Source organism: Salminus brasiliensis, chromosome 10, assembly GCF_030463535.1.
Source record: "Salminus brasiliensis chromosome 10, fSalBra1.hap2, whole genome shotgun sequence".
Taxonomy (NCBI): Eukaryota; Metazoa; Chordata; class Actinopteri; order Characiformes; family Bryconidae; genus Salminus; species Salminus brasiliensis.
In genome coordinates, this window is record NC_132887.1 from 40681075 (window position 1) to 40705533 (window position 24459).

At 44.8% G+C, this 24459-nt stretch overlaps 2 protein-coding genes across 4 annotated transcripts in view; both read left to right on the top strand.

The window, feature by feature from the left end:
• Positions 1-12091, top strand: part of larp1b (La ribonucleoprotein 1B) — a 43532-nt gene extending 31441 nt beyond the window's left edge. The window contains exons 10-18 of one of the 3 annotated variants that reach the window (XM_072690126.1): positions 448-810; positions 5076-5190; positions 5753-5910; positions 6154-6260; positions 6381-6556; positions 6705-6849; positions 8749-8858; positions 9877-10004; positions 10147-12091. In XM_072690126.1, coding sequence (XP_072546227.1) covers positions 448-810; positions 5076-5190; positions 5753-5910; positions 6154-6260; positions 6381-6556; positions 6705-6849; positions 8749-8858; positions 9877-10004; positions 10147-10632 — 1788 coding nt within the window. In that variant the 3' untranslated portion in view covers positions 10633-12091. The remainder of the gene's footprint in view (positions 1-447; positions 811-5075; positions 5191-5752; positions 5911-6153; positions 6261-6380; positions 6557-6704; positions 6850-8748; positions 8859-9876; positions 10005-10146) is intronic. The other 2 variants (XM_072690128.1, XM_072690127.1) reach the window with 2 other exon arrangements.
• Positions 12092-12822: 731 nt separating this feature from the next.
• On the top strand, positions 12823-23859 carry pgrmc2 (progesterone receptor membrane component 2). The gene is made up of 3 exons (XM_072690129.1): positions 12823-13204; positions 19655-19810; positions 21046-23859. The coding sequence occupies exons 1-3, from the start codon at positions 12847-12849 to the stop codon at positions 21141-21143; spliced, it is 612 nt and encodes a 203-aa protein (XP_072546230.1). The 5' UTR covers positions 12823-12846; the 3' UTR covers positions 21144-23859.
• The last annotated feature ends 600 nt before the right edge of the window (positions 23860-24459 follow it).

Genomic DNA, 24459 nt, shown 5'->3' on the forward strand with positions numbered 1-24459 from the left:
CTGTAATTCTCCATCATCTTTCTCCTCTTCCTCAGTTTGAGCCTTCCCCAGTTCTAGTTGAGTATCCTCCCTCCTTTCATTCAGCATTCTCTCCTGTGTTTTTGTTGTTGTTGTTTGATCATTAATTAATTAATTAATTAATTAATTAAATATTTAATATTAATTAAATATCAACAAAATGTTATTTAAACAGGGGTTCCCAAACTTTTGCATAGGACTGACTGTACATATGCGACTTATAAACCTAAACACCACTGCAGGGCACATTTGCAGTCAAGTATATATGTTTAGTTATAATGTATATAGATATTATTGCATTTTGTTTATATATATATATATATATATATATATATATATATATATATATATATATATATTCCAAACTTTTGACTGTTTAGATGCATTATAATGTTTTTCCGCCACACACTGACCTCCCGTGTTTCACAGGAGCGCTCTGAGCCGGTCCGCTCCAGTCTGAACCAGCAGGCTGAGGCTGACCAGGAGGAGCTGGACTTCTTGTTCGACGAAGAGATGGAACGACTGGCGGCGCCTCGCAAGAACACCTTCACCGATTGGTCGGACGACGATTCGGACGGCGAGCTGGACGACAGAGACGTAAACAAAATCCTGATCGTGACGCAAACGCCGCCACACCTGCGAAAACACCCGGGCGGAGATCGGACCGGGAACCACGTCTCTCGCGCCAAAATCACCGCAGACCTCGCCAAGGCCATCAATGACGGCCTCTACTACTACGAGCAGGACCTGTGGACGGAGGAGGACAAGCAGCTGGACAGCACCAACGTTAAGGTACACGGCAAACCTGCCCTAGATCAAACTGGACTAGTCCAGATGCCTGTGCGGGTTAACATGGGGCAGCGGCAGAGACGGCGTCTGCTCAGAGCTGCTGGGACGATCTGGGCGGGATAGCGGGGGAACACGTGGTTAACGGAGCCGTTTTAGCTTAGGAAGGAGACGAATCGGACAGCACTCGTTTATTTTCTAGTGAATTTATTGATCTTCTGCCTCTCGCTGTTTAACTATTTTACTCACACATTTTATTGCACGACTTCTGTGCAGCTGAGACTCGCCGTAAAGTAAAAGCATGTTTTACAGGAAATATGAAGTGGGTCTTGTTGTTTTAGAAAAAGTTAAGATTGTTCTGAATATTTTAATAGAAAACATGGATATTACTTTATATGCAAAATCGAAGTAGAGCTGGGCAATATGACGATATTTTATCGTATCGTGATGGACAGTAAGCTTCTCTAATCATATGGAGGAGACTGTTGGTGCTTATTAAACACTGATCAGCTGCAGGTTTCAATACTAACAGTGTAATTAGACTGGGTTCATTAGATGAAGAGCAGCAGCTGTTGAGTATAAATCACTGTATTCAGTACAGGAGAGGATCTGAACAGTAGTTTATAAGAATCTGTCACTACTGATGTTTTTAGGCTGTGATAGTGACCTGTATCGTGATAAATATTGTGTATCGCCAAAAAAAATAGTCTTTAAATGTCGTGATCTAGCATTTTTACCATATCGGCCAATTTAAGAAGATATGCAAACATCTAGAAAATTCCCAGAGGGTTAAAACTGTGGTCCTGATGAGTTCTGGCAATGGTCAAGCCCTTCCAGCTTCAAGTACAGCTCGGCTCGACCCGCCATCCTTTAAGATCCACGGAAGACGAGCGTCCAAACTTTTTTCTGTCCTGCACCGAAGTGGTGGAACGAACTTCCCCTGAGTGTCCGAACAGCAGAGTCCAACACTCGCTGTCCTCAAACCCAGACTGAAGACCCTCCTCTTCTGAGAGGACTTGGGCGAATAGCAGAGTGTTCTCCTTACTGACTTGTGTTTAGTAGAGTCTAAACTTAGAGGATCTTTTAATTTTTAGTCTATTTAAACTAGGTTTTTCTTGGGTAAATAGAAAAGCTCTTCTGTAAGTCGCTCTGGAGAAGAGCGTCTGCTAAATGCCGTAAATGTAAATGATTCCTCTGTGCCCATGTTTACATACTCTCATGATCTGACCCACAGTCTGCCTCACTCTAAGCATTAAATGCTCGAGGGACGGCATCCATGCTGGACCGATATTGATCTGCATGTTGGATTAGAATGCACAGATGTCCGTGATAAATACACACTGGGGCATTGCCCCCTTACACTGCCCTCATCTCAGCAGTCAATGAGTCAGAAGCCAAACCCCTTTTCCAGTTGTATTACACAGTGTTGGGGTGTTTATGGACACCCCTTCTAATGAATGCCTTTAGCTACTTTAAGTTGCACCCATTGCTGACACAGATGTGGCAATGTGCGCGCACACACAGCTCGTCTAGTGGTTGTAGAGATGCAATAGAATAGGACTCTCTTGATTTTAGAAGAAGCAATGAATGAGCAGGTGTCTCAATACTTTTGTCCCTGAAATGCAGGTGCTAAATTCCCACTGGGTCCACAGTGGGTCGAGTCTGCTCTCCTCTGATTTTAGGTTACTGCTTACAGCGGCAGGCCTCAGTTTAGATATCACCCTGCACGTATCCTTTACAGGAGGGCCAATCGCATGGAGTTCCCAAAATGCATCTGCTCCTAAAATAAACCCTTATTTCCTAGCGCTGCCGCTTGAGTAGCCTCATGGGTACATCAGGGCACGTGACCCTCTAGCCTGGTGAAATCTTATGTTTATAAACCTGCTAATTATTGCATAGTTATGAGCCATCACATACTGTAAAATACTGTTTTAATAAAAATAACAGTAATAATTATGAAACTGTTTTTGTAATGTAGAATAGCTACTGGATACATATAAACAAATAAATTCAGTTAGCACAATGCTAATCTGTGGTGTAAATGTGTATATATTCTGTTATTTGCCCGATTAAGTGATTTTAGGTGGACGGAAACCCTCGTAGGAGCCAAATATGGGCAGGAAATAGTCACGGTGCAGTTTATCACTAGCATTTAAAAGCCTGCGCCACGTTTCCTCTTCATCTGGGCCGCCTGCTTTTATCTGCGTTTATTTTTCCTTTCTCTGGTTGTTATCAGTATTTGACTTTGGAAGGGGGGGGGCAGGAGCAGTGAACACAAGGTAGGGGTGGAATAACGAGTGGAGAGCTTCCTTACCTGTAAATCAAGCCCCTTTAACCCATGCAGGCAGTAAACACACACACTTAACTAGTGAGCACACACACGGATTACACCTGGAGTTGTGGGCAGCCATCACTGCAGTGCCCGGCAAGCAAAGAGGGTTAAGGGTCTTGCTTAGGGGCCCAACACCCAGGTATCAGCTGTGAGTGGGATTATTGAACAGTGGGGTCAGGCGGGGTCAGGGCCGAGTGCTGAGCTCAGAGCAGAGTGCAGAAAAGCCTCCAACTGACTCCATAACTGCAGAGCTCCAGACCTGCTGCTGCTGGTAGAGCTGCAGAGGGGGACCAGCTCCAGATTAATAATGCCTGTGGGGTTAGTAGTTTCTCCACCTGTTTCAGACACACGTCACGTGGTCAGTCTGCAGTTCCCCATATGAAGCTGGATGAATATGAGCAGGATGATTGTCTCCGCTCACCGGCGTCCGTCTTCACCCCGTTCCTGGAAGCGCAGTTGTTGCTTTAACGGACTCCGGCTTTGTTTAAGCTTCTATAAAACTTCCCATTAAACGTCCTTTAGTGCCGAACTGCATCCCGATTGACCTATAATGTGTTTGTTTGTACAATGAAATGGGTCAACCGTGGGCAGTCAACTTGACGTTGCCGGTCTCATTTCTCTCAGTGCAGGTGGCCGCAGAACAGAGTCAGTGTCTGTTAGACCTTGTTTCTAAATAACTAGAACCCTAGAACCAAAAGGCCATTTCTGTTATAATGCAAGGACTGGTGTTGATGATGATGATGGTGATGGGTTTCAGCCGGCACCTGCAGTGAAGCTTTGTATGGGTATGGGTCTAAGCTACAGATGTGCTCTTCTGACCCTTTAGGGAATGAATCAGCACATAATGAAATGTCTTTAAAAATGTTTATTTTATAAATATTTATTTATTTATTTATTTATTTAAATTAAATGTAATTGAACTATTTTGGTAGAATTGACAATCATAATTTCTTTGAATAAGTAAAGGTGACTGTTTTTTTTGTTTTTTAAAAAGGCGTAGACTTTTATTTTGACAACAAGATGAGTAAATATATATTACTTTATAAAAATTATATTATTGACTTAATATTATTGCTTATAAAGCTATCTAGTTATCCTCAATATTGTCGGTCAGCCTGGACATGTTTAATGTTTGAAATAATTATTATTATTATTATGTTATATATAAATACTAGCCACAAGGCTAATGTAGCTAACAAGTAATGAAACCTTATAGTGCACCAATTAGCATGGTGCCACCTGCATGCAGCATGCAGCAATCACACACTTACCTAGACATCTCTAATAGACTAGTCTTTAGGAGAGCCTGTTAGGTGATGTTTTGTTTGTGTACAGGGTTATGAAATATAAACAGTACACCTACTGTTTTTATTTTAGCCTTGGACTTTTATTTTGGTGACAGAAATATTTAAATAAATGAATAGAATTGCTAAAGTTATCTAAAGTTATAAAATGTGTACTGTTGAGTCGTCTCCTCCACCTGAAGCAGTTCTGCACCTCCCCGTCAGCTTATAGTTTAAGCTTCGCTCAGTGTCATAGAGGGCGCGGACTGACCAGCAGGACCCAGAGTAAGACCTTTCACCCCAAGTGCCTTAACGTAGAATCTAATCCCGCTCAGCATGGTGACTGTTAAGTCTCCTGGTCACACTACTCGCTGGTGACGTGGTGTGTTGGAGTGTGTAAGCTGTGTAGTAAGCTGTGTAGTAAGCTGAGGTCATTACTTAACGGGACAGGTCAGCGTGCGTGAGGCCCAACACTGAATGTGTGTGAAGTGTTTTCTCACCTAACTGAGAAAAATCTGTGAAAATCAAACTTTATTTGTGACTTTCTGAAACAGATACTAAAGTGTGTGTGTGTGTGTGTGTGTGTGTGTGTGTGTGTGTGTGTGTGTGTGTGTGTGTGTGTGTGTGTGTGTGTGCTGCTTTCTTTCCATCAACAGGAAGTAGAGAACTTTAAGAAGATCAGCGTCATCAGCCAGGACGAGTTTGACACTTTGGCTCCTAAACTACCTGTCGACCCCAACCAGGAGGTGCCCCCACCTCCCCCCTGTCAAGGTAGTCTTTCATACGTCTCCTGTGTTTGTAGATCAGAATGTTATAGAGTGTTAGTGTGTATAAGTATATGTGTAAGACAAAAGTATTTGGACACCTGCTTCAGATTCAGTGTTTCAGAAGAGTTGATCCTGCTTTTGTTGGAGTAACTGTCTCTACTGTCCAGAATAGAAGACTTTCTGCTATTGCTGAATAGAGGATTTGATTGCATTGAGCAACAAGAGCGTTAGTGAGGTCAGGATGTTGGATGGTCATCTCTCCAACTTCTCATATAATTACTGGATGGAGCTCCACCACCATCATTCCAGAGAACACAGTTCTTCCACTGCTCCACAGCTCAATGCTGCTGGGGGGCTTTATACCCTTTTACTAGCCCACGCCTGGCATTAGGCATCATGGTGCCAATAGGTTTGTCAATGTTGATTGGCAGTACTTCTCAACAGGGACTAGACACGCTGTGTGTGCATGAATATTTATAGATAAAATAGCCGTATTTTGTTGTGACCATAATTTAGTCTTTTGTTGGGTCTTGTGTTTATTTGTGGTGTGTGTGTGTCTGTTGTAGATGAGTCCAGCATGGCCCATTCTCTCCCCACCGATGTCCCAGAACCCTCCAGTGCTCCCTGTACCCCCAGAACCCCACGCACGCCTGGCCGCCAGGACCCCACCAAAACGCCCCGTTTCTACCCCGTCATTAAGGACAGCGGCAACATCGATGGAAAGGTACACAGCGATAGTTTGCCAAAATCTCACATTTATACAGCCTGACCCCTTACTAAATATAGTCTGCCCGCAAAGACATGACATTGCGGGTTGGCTTCTGTAGGGTTCTACTGCAGCTACGAGGCTAATGTACCTAAAAAGTAATGGAACCGCATACCCCACCAATTAGCACACAGTGAGCTGCATGTCTGAAACCACATAATCAGGTCTATTAGAGATGACTTACTGGCGCGTCTCTTTCAGACTCCCCGGAAGAGGAAAACCCGGCACAGCTCCAATCCTCCCCTGGAGTGCCATGTGGGCTGGGTGATGGACTCCAGAGAGCACAGACCACGCACAAGCTCCATCAGGTTAATGAGAGACTACAGAAACAATAAAACACTAAAGCTTATTCTTTTTTTTTTTCTTTTCTTCATATAATCCCCTCTAATCACCTTAAACCTCCTCTCTCCATCCCTTTCTCTGTGCAGTAGTTCTAACGCCTCTCCATCAGAGGGCGCCCCCCTGCAGTCAGGCAGTTACGGCTGCACCCCTCAGTCTTTGCCCAAATTCTGGCATCCGTCCCATGAACTGCTCCAAGAGAATGGCTTCACCCAGCAGGTTTACCACAAGTACCGCCGGCGCTGCCTTAACGGTACACACACACGTGCGCACACACACTCACTTATTATGACAGGGGTCCTTACACTTTGCCCTTTCTTGTCTACCTTAAAAAAAAGTTGTATACCTACTAAATGGAGTCTGGCCTAATTTTGTGAGGCTGGTTTGTGATTTCCGGTGTGTTTCCTTTGTAGAGAGGAAACGGTTGGGCGTGGGTCAGTCTCAGGAGATGAACACACTCTTCAGGTTCTGGTCCTTCTTCCTCAGGGACAACTTCAACAGGAAAATGTATGAGGAGTTTAAGCAGTATGCCTTGGAGGATGCCAAAGAGAACTACAGGTGAGAACCAGGTGCTTGGGTACTAACCTGCAGGTGAGGGCGAGGTGCTGGATTACTAACCTGCAGATGAGAGCCAAATTACAGGTCTAAATCAGGTGCTTTGTTGCCAAGTTACAGGTCAGGACCGGGTGCTTTGTTGCTAAGCTCCTAGGGAAAGAACTAGGTGCCTGGGTACTAAGCTGCAGGTGAGTGCCAGGTTCCTGGGTACTTGGCTACAAGTCAGAACAAGGTGTTACAGGAAAGAACCATGTGTTTGGTTACTAAGCTACAGGTTATAGCTAGGTGCTTGGTTACTAAGCTACAGTGTAAAGGCAGGTGTTGAGCTCCTGGACTACAGTGCAAAGGCAGGTGTTGAGTTACTGAGCTGCAGGTAAGAGGCAGGTGTTTGGTTACTGAAATGTAGATGTTGGAAACGTACACCAGAGAAACCGGGGGGTTTAACGGGGAAGAGGGTATTTCAGGTCACAAATCATACACTCATTAAACCTACACCCGGAAGACCAACACACACACACTCCTGCTGCAGCATTCTTCTGGAAGTATGAGTTTGGTACGTTGAACACACGGGGCGAGTGTGAGCACATGGTTAAAGCATGTGAGAACTGGAGAAGGTAGTTATAAATCGTGATGGTTATTATGGGCTGGCGAGGCGCAGGGTACAGGTGAACAGGTCGTTCCACTTCTGAACACAGTCTGAGTGTGTGTGCGTGGGAATAGCAAATCCTGAATTTGGGCGGAGTCTTGTAGACTCCCCAACACACACACACACACACACACCTTTATTACTCATTTAAATGTGTAGAATTAGGATCTGCTGCAGATGATCAGATCATGGTTGGAGAGGATTATTCTGGAGGAGTCTGGAGTCTTCTTTAAACCTCAGACGTTTAGTCTGGTCTGATCTTGATGGTTGAAGTGAGGTGTGAAGAAGATCACCATCATGGCCAGATCCAGAGAGCTCTCTGAGGCCTTCAGAAAGAAGGGTGGAGATGCAGAGGAGTCTGGGAAAAGGGTTTAAACAGATCTCAGAACAGTTCCGCCGTCCACTAAATCATCTACAAGTGGAACAGCTGCCAGCATGGCCAGATCTGGCCGCCCTACTAATTTTTCACATGACTGTAGATCCATTGCCAGCGAGGCCTTCGGCGCACATGCCTTAAAGTCTGACTGGTGTGAGGAAACCATGTTTGTTCAGCACAGGAGAAGCATTTTCAAAACGTTAGCATGTCTGAGTGTGCAGGGCTTGTACTTTTGTGAAACATCTGGGGAAGGTTAGAATTTTCTTAATAAGGTAATATTAGTTGGAAAATGCTTTAGCTAATCGCTTAAATAAAACTTCATGATGAACATACCTACCAGAACGGTCCCAAACTACCTGTCAATTTGCCATATTGGAGATGCACTACGTGGACAAAAGTATTGGGACACCTACACATTCCACCTACGGGAGCTCTTTTTATGCCATCCCATTCTAAACCCACAGGCATTATTAATATGGAGCTCTGAGCTCAGCACTCGGCCCTGACCCCGCTCTGTAACTTTACGTGGTCTGACAGACACTCGGTGGCTGAGCTGCTCTCTGTGAGCTGTTCCTCCTAAACTCTTCCACTGTTCAATAATAACACCACTCACAGCTGATGGAGGAAGATCTAGGAGGGAGGAGATTTCACCAGCTGACTTGTTGTTGCAGCGGTGGCTCCTATTACATACAGAACCATGCAGGAGTTCAGTGAGCTCTTTAGAACCTTACAACCAGGACTGCATGGCTAGAGGCTTGATTTTGTCCCAAGGTGTGGTGTGAGGTGTATCCCAATACTTTTGTCCATTTAGTGCATGACTATATGCTATGCTGGCGTTCACAGTGCTGTGTTCTAACCACACATGCTCGTCTTACTGCAGGTACGGATTGGAATGCCTGTTCCGCTACTACAGTTACGGTTTGGAGAAGAGGTTCAGACCTGAGATCTTCAAGGAGTTCCAGGAAGAAACCTTAAACGACTATGAGAAAGGTACACGGCCCCGTAGTAGAATAGCTCCTCTCAATCTGACTGTGGTACGGTTTGGGCAGCTGCCTTAGCCTCTGCTCCAGTGATCGGCAACACTGTGTTGATGAACTTTGGCTCTGAATTGCTGCACCAAAACACACCACCCACCCCACCTGGCTCTGGACACGCTCCAGTGTTGCCGTTATACATTAGGAAGTTGTGAAAGCAAGCCTTATCAATTTCTCTACTCTGGCTAAGCCATCAAACCTAATGACTGCAGTCGTCAGTTCGGTCATTACTGTTGGCACTGACTCATGTGGGTCAAATGTTGGTCTGTTAGGATTCATTGAATACAGTGAACCATAACGTAAACAGTGCAGTCGGCCTTGAGGCAGTGACTGAAATTGATTGTGTTACTTCTTGTGAACATACACCAGTTTGGCGTAAGAGTGTCTACCTGTAATTAACTCTATATAACATTAGAATGAACCCAAATAAACATAAAGTCAGTGGTCAGTGAGAGTGTCTACCTGTAATTAACTCTATATAACATTAGAATAAACCCAAATAAACATAGTCAGTGGTCAGTGAGAGTGTCTACCTGTAATTAACTCTATATAACATTAGAATAAACCCTAATAAACATAAAGTCAGTGGTCAGCGAGAGCGTCTACCTGTAATTAACTCTATATAACATTAGAATAAACCCAAATAAATATAAAGTCAGTGGTCAGTGAGAGTGTCTACCTGTAATTAACTCTATATAACATTAGAATAAACTCAGTGGTGCTGTTGGTCAGTAAGGTTATAGATATGTTGGGTACAAGACAATACAAAAAAAACATTTATTTATTTCACTTATGTATAAAGATCAAAAGATTAAATTGAATCCTGAAGAAATCTCAGATTCTAATATGCACTTAATCATTTCCTAGAAAGTTCGTCATTAAATCGTAATGTTGAGGTCGTCTGCACCCCTAATGTGTATGAAAGCGTGTGTGTGATGGCCTGAGCACTAATCTCTGCGCTCACTCGTCTACAGGTCAACTGTACGGTCTGGAGAAATTCTGGGCTTTCCTGAAATACTCCCATGTTAAGAGCCAGGTCATTGACCCCAAGCTTCAGGAACACCTCAGCAAGTTCAAGAGCATAGATGACTTCAGAGTGGAGGTGAGACGTGACTTACGCAGGGGGTGGGGGAGGCATACATTTCACTATATTATCACCTTAGCTGTCTGTTTATGGATGTATAATAAATAAATCTGCTTAATTAAGTTCTAATCAACATTTTACTTGATTTCCTTTCTTCCAGCCACCAATGGGCGAGGAGGGAGGCAGAAGGCGGAGACACTCGTCCTCTGGAGGCGACGAGGGGAGACGCAAACGCCACAACTCTTCGTCTTCATCGTCCTCAAGACAGGCCCTGCCCACCAAGCCCTCTAATCGGCCTTCTGCTGCTACTGCGGCGGCTAAGACGGATTCCAACAGCCGGTCGGCTTCTCCGGCAAACACTAAAACCACTTTAGCCAATCAGGGGCCAGCCAAGGCAGCCTCAGCCAGTCCGTCAGCAGCCGCCGCAAACACCAAAACCACCTCAGCCAGTCATCCAGATGCTACCGGGCCCGCCAAAGCTGCCTCAGCCGGTCAGAAGGCATCCACCAAGAGCTCCACCGGGGCCAGCGAGCCGGCCGCGAAGGGCCCTCCCAAAGAGAGCGTGAAGAAGAACCTGCAAGCCGACGCACGCAAGGGAGAACCAGCGGCTAGCAAAACCAAAGATGCCATCCCGCCAAAGAAATGAGTCCTGGACAAGCGGCGCTTCCAGTGACCACTACTTCTGATCTCGGATGAGAACGACCTGTGCAGGTTTACTGCTTACTCCGTAAATCTGCGCTACGAGTGAATGAGTCTAACCGTTAACCTGAAGCCCGAGTGTTGAAACCATCACCGCTGCATTGATTTCACTACGTCAAGAGTGTCAACCCCCGAATGTTGTAGTATTTGTCCCAGCAGACCGTTTTTTTATTTTATTTTTTTTTTAGGTTAATTAGGCAGCGTTTTAATCAGTTGATTGCGAAGAATCATTGGAGTCGAAAAGTTCTGCTGTGAAGTTTACGAGCGCTGCATCAGATGCAGCTCACAGACAGTGTTCACGTGTTGAATGTACATTTTTCTCTCTCTCTCTCTCTCTCTCTCTCTCTCTCTCTGTTTTATTGTATCTCTAGGGGTGCCTTACATTTCAAAAGACAAAAAAAACTAAAACAACTCTAGAACCTAAAGCATTTTTTAGGTGTCATAACTTTTGCTGTTTGTGTGCCTGATCAACTTGGATGGAGGACGGAGCGAGGCGAGCTGTAATCATTTTTGGGAACGAAAACCTGTCTTGGACATATCTCAGATTCTGAAGCCAGATGAAAACACCATGCGAACTGTATTTCTCCTCTGATAAGCTTGTGGAAGGAACACCACAACGTCAAAGTGACACTATACAGCTTTCATTTGCATATGACTTCTGATGCAAGTGTGACGAACAGGCAATAACGCTCAAAGCCAAAAATAGTGCAGGATTGTAAAACGGAGGGGAGGGGGGAGGATTTTAATTTGCTATTTAACAGGGCTGGATTTCCCAACAGCATTTTAGCAAGATTTTTCTTAAATGGTAGAGCGAGCATTACACTGAACACTCTCTGTACCATTTAAGATGCTTTGGGGTAAATGGGCCCACATTTGCTGGTTGTATAGTGTGAAGACAAACACCCCTGTCCCCCTTTTTTTCCCCATTTTTTTCTTTTTTGAATTTTGACTTAAATTAGAAACATATCTCTCTACTTGAAGTTTTATTTTTTAAGAATGTTTATCTTTTTAAACAAAAAGGAGGTATATTTCCAACAAAAAAAAAATGTTTTCAATTATATAGGAGATGGGATAGTTTGTGTTTTCTCTCTTTTTTGAATGATGTAATTGATGATAATCATCTTTTTTATTGCTTATACAGCTTATTTGGATAATGCAGCTATAAAATACAATTAGAAACTGTACATAAAAAAGTGATCAAAAATACCGTTTTGATTGATTTTAGTTTTTATTTTAAAGATCTGTATTATTGTAGTTTTGTTTGCGTGTGCTGGTGTGTTCATATGCATGTCAGGTTAATTGTTTTTTTTTTTTGTTTTTTTTTTGCCTATAAATTGTAACATGTAAAAAAAAATGCATATATTAAAAAATTTATTAAAAATCTGTTCATAAAAACCCAAACCTTATGTGTTATGATGTATCATTTATAAGTCATATTTGTTTTGAGAATGTTTGGTTGAAATGAGAGATTGAGATCAGCTGAATAAGGAAGGGAATAGAGAAAAGTCAGAAAGGGTGTGTGTTACATATGACTTATGCCTCTGTTTGGATCTAGACACTGGATAATAACAGTTACCGCCTCTTTCATAACGAGCTTTTGTCTTCGTTGTGGTTTTGTAGGCAGAAAAGCGAAAAAACAGTAAGAAAACTACAAGTCCCATGAAGCATTGTGGGTGGTAGGCCGGGCTAACCCCCGCCGGACCAATCATATGAGCTCTACAGTCAAAAGAACGCCGGAGGAGTTCCAGTTATTAGTGGACGGGTCTGAACAACAGGGAGCCAATCATCTACGCCCTCCAGCCCAAAGTGGGCGGGCTACACAATAAACAACCAATAACAGGTCTTCTAGAATCCAAAATAATCGGTTTCGAAAGAAGGAGGACCAATCATATGCAATTTCTCGCCCTAAACGGGCGGGTTCAAACGGCTGAGGGCCCATCATATGCGAGCTAGAGTCCAAAATAGACGGGTTCGAACAACAAGGGCCCAATAATACGCCAACTGCAGTCCAAAATAGGCGGCTTCCAACGACAGACGACTAATCGTATTTACGCCTGAGCTTAAGGTGGGCGGCTCCACACCGCAGAAGACCAATCATATGCGCCGCCATCGCAGAGTGGGCGGGGTGTGTGCTGTGGGTCGGCGCTAACGTGCAGACAGTATGGCGGACGATGGGGACGGCAGGAGCGGAGCAGCAGCAGGCGACACCAGTGGCGGGCAGGGCGCGACGAGCACAGAGGAGCTGGATCCAGGGCCCGGTGTCGGCGGCATGCTGCTCAACCTCAGCATTTTAATCCTCGTGTTGGCCGCCTGCTATGGCGTGTACCGGCGGTGGCTGAGGCGGTCGGGCGCGGACGCGGCCGCGGGCAGCGAGGCCTCGCCTCTGCCCAAGATGGGCAGGCGCGACTTCACCCTGGAGCAGCTGCGGGAGTACGACGGGGTGCAGAACCCGCGCATCCTCATCGCCGTCAACATGAAGGTGTTCGACGTGACCAGCGGCCGAAAGTTTTACGGACGCGGTAAGAAGAAGAAGAAGAAGGAGGAGGAGGAGGAGGAGGAAGAGGAGGGGAGAGAGATGCAGAAAATAACCTGCAGGACTTCAGCTGTGTGCAGCTGGAACTTCTTCACCCCAGTAAAATCACCCAAACCCCAGACCCGCGTCTCCAGCCTGGCCCTGGCGCCGCGGCTCGAACCCGCAGCTGAACAGGCTAGCGCTTAAACGTAGCTAGAGAACATAGATAGTTGCTAGGGGCAACAACGGAGAGCAGACAGCCGTTTGTAGCTTAGCTTAGCTTAGCTTAGCCAACGTTACCACACCATATTCATACCAGAACCAGCGCTGTTTTAATAAACCTCCTGTGTTTTTAGACTGTAAAATTAACTACGGCGTATTTATCGCCGTTTCGACTTGACTGAAGCTTGTTTTGGTAGCTAAATAAAATAAGATAAGCCACAGGTTAGCATGAGTTGCTAATAGCCTACTAGCGCACCGTGCCGGCCCTTCTCATAACGAGCGGGTAACTTCACTTCTCCCGGGGAAGTTTCTGGGAGCCCGTGGTCAGGGTGAGCTGTGTTTTTAGGCTGGTTTTAAAGGAGTTTCACATGTATTTGTATGTTTGGCTAAATGAAAATGCTAAACGAGCTTTTGAGACACAGTATGTCATGAGTTTGACTCCAAAGGTGCAGAGGAGACACGCTGGACGGTGGTGTTGTTATAGCATCAGCAGCAGGAGCAGCACTAGCTACCCACAGTGGGGCTCATTTATTAAGCATGGCAGAGTCAAATAATTGATAACTGATCCAAGATCAATATTGGTACTGGAGATACCTGTCTGATGGTGATAAATATGGGTCATTATTTCTGTGAGGCAGCTATAGCTAGCTGTATCTGCTGTGTGAACACACACACACACACACACACACACACACACCAGCTATAAAAGAGTCTGATCTGATAGGAGTGTAACTGAGCAGATTTTTAATTTTTTTGATTTTAGTGATTTATTAAGGTCTAGAAAAACCTCAAACGTCTAAAACTTCAGACTCCAGGTCTGTTGACGTGTGATCAGGTGATGATAAGATAAGAGTCCTTTATTAGTCCCACAGTGGGGAAATTCTCAGTGTCACGGCAGAAAGGGATCGCAAGATATATACACAAAATAAATAATAGAAGTAAAAAAGCAATAACAATATTATGACTCTTAATTGCACATGGGGGGTCTTGCACATTGTAATTTTAGCAGTGGTCTCAGAGTTTCTGCAGAGGCGAACTGATTTTTGTGGGGAAACGTAGCTAGCTGTTAGTCCATGATCAGCACACACACACAGATTATAAGACCCAGCCATGTTAGCCTTATCTGTCTTACTAGCAGAGTATCCAGTAAATCTCAGATCAAGTGTAAGTTGTGTTTATTAACTTCATGTTCAAGTTGTTTGGTTGCTTGTTGTGTTTGAGCTCAGTTACCTGTAAAGCCAGGTGAGCTGCAGTGTTGTGACTCCTGCTCGCTCGTATTCCTCTACAATGTGTTCATCCATTCAGAGATGGAGTAAAGTTGTGTGGTGTTGAACTGAAGCCAGGTCTGACGTGGACATTACACGACCAGGCCAGATGTGGGGAGCTGTGTGTACGTGTGTCCGTGGTTCTCAACGCTATCTGTGCCTACGTGTACGGGTGTGTGTGTGTTTGGACCAGAGGTTGCCAGCACTAGATATGTGTGCTGGAGTTTGCTTTTAGTGGTTGTGTGTACGACTGAATGTGTGTCCAGATGTAGATAGACACACACACACACACACACTTACTCAGGTCGCCCCGCCCCCTTTACATGAGCACACTGTGTGCAGTACTGAAGGTTAACCCACTGTGACCGGTGTGAGGTTGGCGGTTGCTGTAAGAGTGAGCTGTGAGACTTGGCATTCAGAGTGAAATTTGCCTTTATAGCTGGGTTCTTGCAGCGCTGGCTGGACTGCAGTGTGTTGGGATAACTTTGTCTATCTTGCATTCCTTATTCTTGTTTTTCCCCCTCGGTCAGGCGGTTTAAGGACGTGAGATACGGGCTTTTGGCTCGTCTGCTCACATGCCACAGCTGTTAAATGTGGGGTGCATTCATGCTTTAAACTGTCACACGCCTGCTTAAATTAGTCGTTTTGCTTCGGTCACGGCGTTGGAAGGGAAGCTGAGGCCTTCTGCAGGCTGTGTGTGTGTGTTCTGAGGAAGGTGCGAGTTAATGATGGGTTGTAGTCATGCCTAGTTGCCATCGAAAAATATGAACTAAATCCTGGCAACTTTTGAAATAATATCCTAATCAACTTAAATCAATAGTATGTGGGGCTCGGGTGGTCCAGCAGACTAAGGAGCTGTCACTGGGATCAGAGGGTCGCTGGTTCGTATCCCGATCACACTGGGCCTTGAGAAAGCGCAATTGGCCTTGCTCTCTCTAGGGTGGCTAGACCGTCAGAGCCGGGTATACAGCGCTTCCCTCCAGGATCTTTGGATGCATGTGTTGGTCTCGCCCTCACCAGTGTCTGGGACGTTGCATGTGATGAGGGAGAATACGTATAGGTTGTGTAATTGAAATAAATTTTAAATAAAATTTATTTTTTTTTTGTTTAATATCGAAATAGTCAAAAAGTCAGGTTTTCCCCCCAATGTCATGCAGCCCTAATCTCAATTATGTACCACAGACAAACACTAAGATATACACTATATAGTAATCTTAGAGTGTGGGTTTGGCAGGTTAGTACTAACACTATTAACATACTCACCTGTTATGTAAGTGATGCCAACATGTCACTGAAAGTTCTGCTCTCGCATCGTTATCCAGTTTTTCCTAATAATTGTGTGTTTATGTTTATGTTAAACTGAAAATCATTATTGCAGTGTGTCAGTATCACAGTACAGCACTATAGAGGATCTAAGCCAAGGTGTGATTTGTACTCTGAAGTGGGTGTGTGTTCAGGTCCCAGCTCTCTATTGGCTATATTTCAGCGTGAGATACACTATCAGATTCGAAACCATCTGTGGCTTAAATATCCGAGCAGGCCTGGAGCTGTAAAAGTGGCATCGTTGGACTGGCCTCTGACCGCTGCCCTCGTTTTGCCACACATTCCAGGGCTAGTTGCGCTTTTTTTTTTTATGATGGTGATTTGTGTAATAACGACAGCATGTCTGCTGCCCTTTGTCCTGTTTTGACCAAGAAACCACGACTTGCTTTTAGCCTGTTATCCTTTGCCTTTTATTTATTATTAATGGAGTCGGTTATGTCCTCATGAAGTCAGTAGTGTCTTGTGGGAGGATCAGATGATCGGAAAGCAAATAGGGGAGTTTCTCACATGGCACTCATATGATGCCTAGCACAAAGTCTTTTTTTGCCCCCATTTTCACACTTATCTATAAATTACAGTGATGGAGCTCCTGTCTGCAACATTTCTCCATGCAGAGCAGTCCGAACAGGCGAACCTCTGGCTGCGTCCCAGTCACAAGACCTCAGAACAGGCCCAAGAGCTGTTGTTATAAGCCTAGTCGTGCTTTTCAGGGAAGGTTTCAGTGGACTATCAGCAGTTGACGGTGCAGTTTAGTCCCAGTAGTTGGCTTAGTGTCAGACCGCCTGCTGTTCTTTTTTAGTGGCATGCTTTCCGTAGTTCATTACAGCTGTTTTTAGTGACCCGCTCAGGTCCTAACAGGATGTATAGTGGAAAATGGTCATCTGACAGTAAGGCCAGTGCTGCATGATATGGACCAAATGCTGTACTGAGAGAAAAAAACAAAACAAAAAACATTGCAAATCATTAATTGATCGATTTTTAGCGATTCATCAGCTGTGTTGGAATAGCGAAGGCCAGGGGTAGATCGCTAAAACAGGGGGCCAGTTTGTGTCCTCACTGACTGAAACCCACCCACCCACCCACTTGTTAGCTAGGACTTCCCTATCACACAAGGCTGCCAGCACTGGTAGAGCGAAGGCTAGCACAGTCTTCCTCTGAGATGCGTGAAGAAAACAAGGTCCACTACATCTTCTGAAATTGCTGCTAGCATGCTAACTGCTAATTCTGTTACGTTGGCTAACAGGCATTTACTCTAGGCGATAGAAAAGAGAGGGGGGGCTCCTAGCCACGGGCGGACGGACGGCTGTGGCATCGGCAGGGGGTTGAACCTGCATTGAACCAAAAGCCAGTGCCGCTTAGACAGCTGTGCCACTCGGGTGCCACCATATGCGTGGTGTTTTGGGGACATTTTTACTTTAGTCTTTTTAACGTGAGCTAAGAGACCTCCATGGTGGTTCATGTTTGGTTCCCATTTGCCCCAGTAAAGAGGCACAAGTCCTCTGTGCGGTCAGTAGCCATCTGCCAGGCTGTCTTATGCTGGCTGTGGAATATAATAGAGGTCATTTGTCTTGATGATCTCCGTCTGTTGTGCACTTTTCTACTTCTCGTGTTTGTCGGACTCTGAGAAGTGAAAGTGTGTGAGTGTGTAGATGCTGTGTTCTTTTTATAGATTTCTGATTCATTTGGGTTGTGTAAAGAGGAATCAACAGCAAAGTGAAACGTCGGTTCCCTTTCTAGAATCGGCAGAGTGTTTTTTGGGAACTATGTGAGTGTAGCATGGGACTAGACACAGGGTTTGTGTGCATTTGCACATGTGTGTCAGCAAGGGGTGCAACTTAAAGTAGCTGAATGCATTCATTAGAAAGGGTGTGTGTAGGGCAGAATGTTTACAGTGCCATTTAGTTCAGTCTGATGTAGTGCAGTGCAGTGTTCTGTAAAGCTGAAGCATGGGTAGATCACCTGATTCGGTGTGTGTGGAATCAGTCTCGGTGTGTGTCTGTAGTGAGGGCTCTGTGTTGTCTCGGCCCTTCATTCCAGAGTTTATTAAAGGCATGTTTCTGAGGTCAGCTGCGGCGTTTTGGATGTGGTGAGGGCGTGGTTCCTGTCTAACAGCTGTTTTCAGGTGTGTGTGTGTGTGTGTGTGTGTGTTTGTACACCTACGTTCCAAGCATTTCTAGCTTCTTCCGTGTTGAGCATTTGTCAGAACAGTGCCCAAGCCAGTCTGAACTAGTCCGAGTTCTGCATCTTTGTTTTTGGAAGCTGGAAACGAGCGTCTGAGCTCTGTCTAAAGCTGTATTTATTAAAGGCTTCGTGTGTATCGGTCAGTATCTGTCCCACTAGAACCTACAGTGCTGTAATGAATGGCGGTTCTCCTGCCGCTCTCCCTTACCGGTGTTTATTTGCTTTACCAATTTTTAAAGCAACATTGTGTAGAATCAGCAGCTTCAGGATCATGCTGATGCTTCACTGGCTGGAACAGAGAAGAGTCTCAGTCATTCCCACTCCGGGCCGAAACGCTGCTGCTGCTACTGCACTATGGAGGTTTGGTGGTGGAGCTGCAGGTGGAGAACCTCTCTCCAGAACTGCTGTGTAACGCTGCAGAACCCATAGAGTCATATTAGTGTAAAATCCTGTAGTGTTACTCTACCACCTCCGCCCACATGCTGCTGCAGCTCTCAGGCTGTCCAGAAATTCATGTGTACAGCTAGCTGTCCATGAGGGGGTGCTCAAAGCACAAAGCTTAGCGTATACTGCAATGTTGTAAAAGTGAATTACACTCCCCACCTTTTTTTTTTTTTTTTTTTTTTTTACACCTTTTCTCTTTCTCACCTTTTTATAAATAATGGTATTAACCATGGTGTTACTGTAGAGTTTTGTGTGGTCTTTTTAAGTAATTATCAAATGTATGACCTTTTAATGTTTGCTTTGTCTGGCGTCTGCATTTGCGTCAGGGCCAGGTACTGTACTAGAGACACTTCCTCATGCATAATGCATTCATATCGAATTCAAATTCATCTCTGGCATGAAGAAGTGCTCTGTGTTTGGCCGATCCCAGTAGTAGCGTGATGTTTTTGTGTTGCTTTCGGTAAACTGTCAGATACACTGCGTGATATCGGATTCCTCTGTGGTGAGTTTTAGTAACACTGTGTCGTGAACACGAGATGTGATTATGGATTAGATCAGTGGCTCGGAGCAGCACTCCTCTGGCCTCTGCAATGTTCACACATCTCAGAAAGCACGCCTGGCTTGATCATCACCAGGTGGGGTTTTGCTGAGCATCTGAAATATGTAGTGTTGAATCTCAGGAGTTTAGAAACTGAGATTTGAACGTTAATTTATAATTTTTAATTTATTTTTAAGGTAATTTATGAATGTCTGCAGTCAGCCACTCTGGTTCACTGTGGAACTGTGTGGAGAATAAAAGTGTGGGCCACATGTGGTTTAACGGGCCCACATGATGGAATTAGATTTTATTGATTAGTATATAAACACTGATGAGGTGTGTGTAAATATAAGACTGTGTTTATAAAAAATTACATGCGCGTGCACACACACACACACATACAAGCATTTGCAACACTGACTATTAACATTGTGACACTGTAGCTTAATAAATGCTGTATTCCCTTCTTTCTTTTCTTGGCCAGAGGGTCCGTATGGAATCTTTGCGGGCCGGGATGCCTCTCGTGGTTTGGCTACGTTCTGTTTGGAGAAGGATGCTCTGCGGGACGAGTATGATGACCTGTCGGACCTCAACGCGGTACAAATGGAGAGCGTCAGGGAATGGGAAATGCAGTTTATGGGTGAGTGTGTGTAGGAAGGGGTCTGCAGTTTGGTAAAAAATAAACATTATCACAATGTTTAAAGACCATTTCACAATGCACGTTATCAATCATAGTATTCTGACATGCAGGTGAAATACACTGGTAGCGTCAGATTCTAAAAACCCGAGATTCAGATACTTTTTCCATACTGAGTACAGTGACTTATATTCAAAATGTGCTTAACTTCATCTAATTGTACCGCACTAATTACACTCTTTATAATGTGCAGTTGGGCAGTGTTTAAGGACTGGCTATATCCATGACACGCTCAGGAAAGCACATTGAGTATCACGATAAAATTTAACATGATTTGGATCAAATATCAAATTGCCCACTCCTTTGTGTAGGTATAAAAAAAATGCTATTTGCCAAACATGTGCATTAGGAGATTTTCATGATGCCGATTTATCCTCTACTGCTCAATGCTGGGGGGCTTTATACCCCTCTAGTTCACGCCTGGCATTAGGCAGCATGGTGCCAATAGGTTCATGATGTTGATCTGCTCCAGAGAGTCCTATTCTATTGGCAGTACTTCTCTACTGGACCTAGATAAGCTGTGTGTGCATTTGGACATCTGTGTCAGCAATGGGTGCAGCTAAATTTGAAGTCTGTTGGCTTACTGCTGTACTCGAGCTCCGTTCCTCCTGGCTGCAGCAAGCACAAGCAGTTACTCTTTATACTTGTATTATATTTAACTAAATTATACTGACAGAATGGCATGCACTACACTCTTTCAGCTGCATGAGCCTTCCATTTAACATGGTTTATTACCCCCATCAAGTCCAGGAAGGTGTTTGTTGAAGCAGGAATGTTCAGTAAACTGGCTCGCATGAGCCAAAAGTTGATGATTGCTCAATGGGAATTTTCCTTAGCTCTTCCTCTACTGATCAGGGTTGACTTTGAAGCTTAGGTTGTCATACTTCCCAGGCTTATTATCCCATTATTGATCTTAAGATCCTCTCTGAGACTAATGTGGAAGTCTGACCCTGAGGAAAGGGTGAGGAACTAGACGCAGGTGTTTCTCCAGAAATATCTGAAACCTGCCCAGCTGTAATGCGGTCATGCTGACCTTAGAGGAGGGCAGTTGGTTTTTCTTAAGTTAGTAATGGGGCACTGGGGTATTTTCTTTTGTTAAAAAATATCTCGTTATTGTTATTATTGTTTACCAATATTTTTATTCCTCTCTCTTTTCTCTCTCCCTTCCACGCATGCAGAAAAATATGACTACGTAGGTCGTCTGCTGAAGCCGGGTGACGAGCCGTCGGAGTACACGGACGAGGAGGACATTAAGGACCATCTGAAACACGACTGATGTGCTCCGCCCATACAGCGACCAAAGCCTGAGACTCAGACCGCTACCATCCAACCAACCTGCCACTCACAGCCCAGACTACCCCTCCTTTCCCCCCTTTACTCCAGTAACCTGCGCCTACCCCCAGGCTTCCCCCACCCTACGCCTACATTACAGGCTCCAGACAGGTGTTTTGGTACTGCTGCAGCAGAAAGCCTTCGGCAGCAACAGAGCTACAACCACTTATCCTGCTCCTTGCTGGGCTGGCTGTGGCGCTGTTTTCTTTGTGGCCACTTCCACATCGGAGTATTAAGTCTGTACTCGCTTCAAGGTATCTGTTCACACCTTGTTCTAAACTCCTGCCATAATCCTTTCTGTCCTTCCTTTTGCCAATTACCCAGGTGGTTCTCAGCCCCAGTTCTTAGGCGCCTGCTTGTGCTGCTCGTTACCAAGCCAGTGATGATTGTTGAGTTTGAGGAGTTTGAGTGTGTTTTAGCACAGAAAACTCGAAAGTTAAAATACTCAGTACGCTCGTCTGTAGTCCATCGCCATGCACATGTTTCTCTGTGTTTGATTAGTATTCGTCAAGAACGGAAAACTGACTGGTTCAGACAGAAGCTGAGGAGCAGCTGCTCCGGCGGACTGCTCTAGTAATGCTATCGTCCTTCACGTCAGGTGCTTTTCTGTTCTTTTACTGGAGTTCAGGGGGAGCTTCTCAAAAAAATGTAAGCCCAAGTCTGTCAAGTCTGTCCAGCAGCTGAATGTTCCTATTGGACAAGCCTCACTTTGAGGCAAGCCCCCTCCCTCCCCCTTAGGCTGGGCTTGAGAACCCCGCTGCTTTGCTTTTTGCCCCGTTTGTTTTATTTGCCCGTCACTCACCATGTTCCGTCCCGATCCACTCGAACCCGCTTGCCTACTGAAAATAAAACAAGGTGTTGAGTACCTACTTTCTCTTAGCTTCCTCACCAATCTCATACCCCACCCCCTCCCTTTCCTCTGCACAGTGAAGCAACCCCCGGGGCTTTTACTAAATCCTGCACATCTGCGTGTTTGGGTCACAGACTGAAAATGTGAAGTGATTTTTACAAACATTGAATGAAACACACTGAGAATTCTCTCTCTCTCTCACACACACACACACACACACACACACACACACACACAGATTTCTGTTCACTTGTTTCCTTCGGGACGTCCCCGATGATGAACCCAGCGAGGGGAAGCCTTGCGCTTATGGCATGGAGAGAGAGGGAGAAATGGTTCAGTGGTTGAGTTTTTGAAATCTAATAACTGGGTCAGGAAACACAGCTGGGTGCACCTACTTCTGTCTGTTTTTGTTTATTTTAACAGTTCGAGACGGCCGTTACTCATCAGCGTTCATTTGAGGCTCACTTTGTGGTGGGCTGTATTTTTAGCTGGGGTCGCTTTTCAATTGGAAATTTGAAAAGTGAATCTGAGGCTAGATGATAATTATGATGATGAGACCGTTGGCCGATCTTAATGGTTTAGGGGAGGGAGGGAGGTTCTACTTTAGCATTAGTTAAGTACTAGATTATTTTCTGTACGGTGTGCACTTTGTCACAGTTTTAGTTTCATCACAGTGTGATTGTACACATTTTGGGGAAACAGGGTTTCTATGGCAGTAGAAACGGGTGCGGGTTGCCAGAAACATACAAATCAAAATCGCTGTTTGGGAAACAAAGGGAAACCAGTTTCTTCTTTCTTTTTTCTTTCTTTTATTTTCTTTTTTTTTGAGGGGGGGCAGTTTAAAATCAATCGACTGTTTTACTTGTCTTGATTCCTCCCCCTTCTGACCTCCCCCTCCAACCCATACACCCCATGACAAAACAGTCTGAGTAGAACTTGTGCCTTATTTGTGTTCTTTTATATGTCGAAACACAAAAAAAAACTCCTGGACGACGAGAAGCAAGAAAACAGGACGAAGACTCGAGGGGAGGGTTTTGGGCAGGGGGGGGGGGATTTAAAGAAAAAAACAAACAATAAAAACACAAGCATGGAGTTAAACCGAATTAAACATCGTCCCACTCTCCCGCTCTGCTGTTGGTGGTGTTCTACCACACCGTAACGCCGCCCTCCCTTCTCAAACGTTCAGACGACCAAAAGGCATGCTCCAAACCTGAGACCTGAGAGAGTCCACTCCCACCCCACCCCCCCTCCCCTCCCCAAACTTCTGTGCAACCTTGTACATAGACTTAAAGTATTCAGTGTTACTGCCATGTTTATGTAGTTAATGGACTCTATGTACTACTGCTGTGTTGTATTGGCCATAAGTCTATTTCATCATTCTCTCTCTCTCTCTCTCTTTATCTCTATCTCTCTCGCTCTCGTCTTTGGTTTTCTCTGCTTTTTTTTTGTGTGTTAAGCGTGAAAGAAATTGTAAGGCGTGTTCTCGGGGCAGGCCGTGGGTTTCGGAGGCCAAACAACACTTTTTTTTTTTTTGTTTTGTTTTCTTTCTTGGAGAGGGTGGGAGGACAGGACAGGACAGGACAGGACAGGAGGGAAGGGGGGGGATAAAAAAAAATTGGATGGATTCTGTAAATATGTGTATCATTTTATTGAAGCATGTGCAGCATAACCATGAGCTAATGCTGTGTTTTTCCCCCACTTCACGTATTTAATTGTCAGGACTGTCTGTGTGAGCGCCTGCGTGTGGGGAGGAGGATGAAGAGACATGCTGATGCATAAGCAAATAAACAGATTTGGATAATAAAACGTACTGATGCCTCAGTCTGGTGATCTTGTCAGCCGATAGCGATCAGAACCACCATAAACTGCAGTGGGCCAGCCCCTGGAGCAGCGAGGCTAATGTGGCTAAGAAGTAATGGAAGCTAATGTACACCAATTATCATGATGCTAACGGCATGCCTGTGCAAATGTACAGCACTGTTGTGTACTGGGACAGTAGTGCTATCTTTAACCCTGAGTTTGTTCTGTGTTCTAGATAACTGAGTTCTACAGTGTCATAAACCACAAAAGCAAGTCTGTATGTGTGGCTGGTGGAGCGGAGCTGATAACCACACACACACACACACACACACACACACACTAGGGTTTGGTTCCCCACCTGTTACACTAATGAGAGTTCTTGGGCAAGATTCCTAACTACATTCTCCTGCCCGTGTAAAACCCGATTCACACCTCGTTTGCTCTGGATAATTAGAGTTCCATGCAAATTGGGGGACATGACCTTCCATTGTGTTAGCCATGTTAGCCTCATAGCTAAGGTAAAGAAGCAGATCTTTGACACCGAACATGTCTGATCATGTTTAAATTAAGAGGAATTGGGCTGAGCTAGGCCTAATCTGTTGTTCCCAGG

Excerpts from the sequence above, each read along its gene's own strand:
- pgrmc2 (XM_072690129.1), top strand. The coding sequence starts at position 12,847 with ATGGCGGACGATGGGGACGGCAGGAGCGGAGCAGCAGCAGGCGACACC. Across the intron at positions 13,205-19,654 it reads CCGAAAGTTTTACGGACGCG|AGGGTCCGTATGGAATCTTT; the intron begins GTAAGAAGAAGA and ends TTTCTTGGCCAG. Across the intron at positions 19,811-21,045 it reads ATGGGAAATGCAGTTTATGG|AAAAATATGACTACGTAGGT; the intron begins GTGAGTGTGTGT and ends CCACGCATGCAG.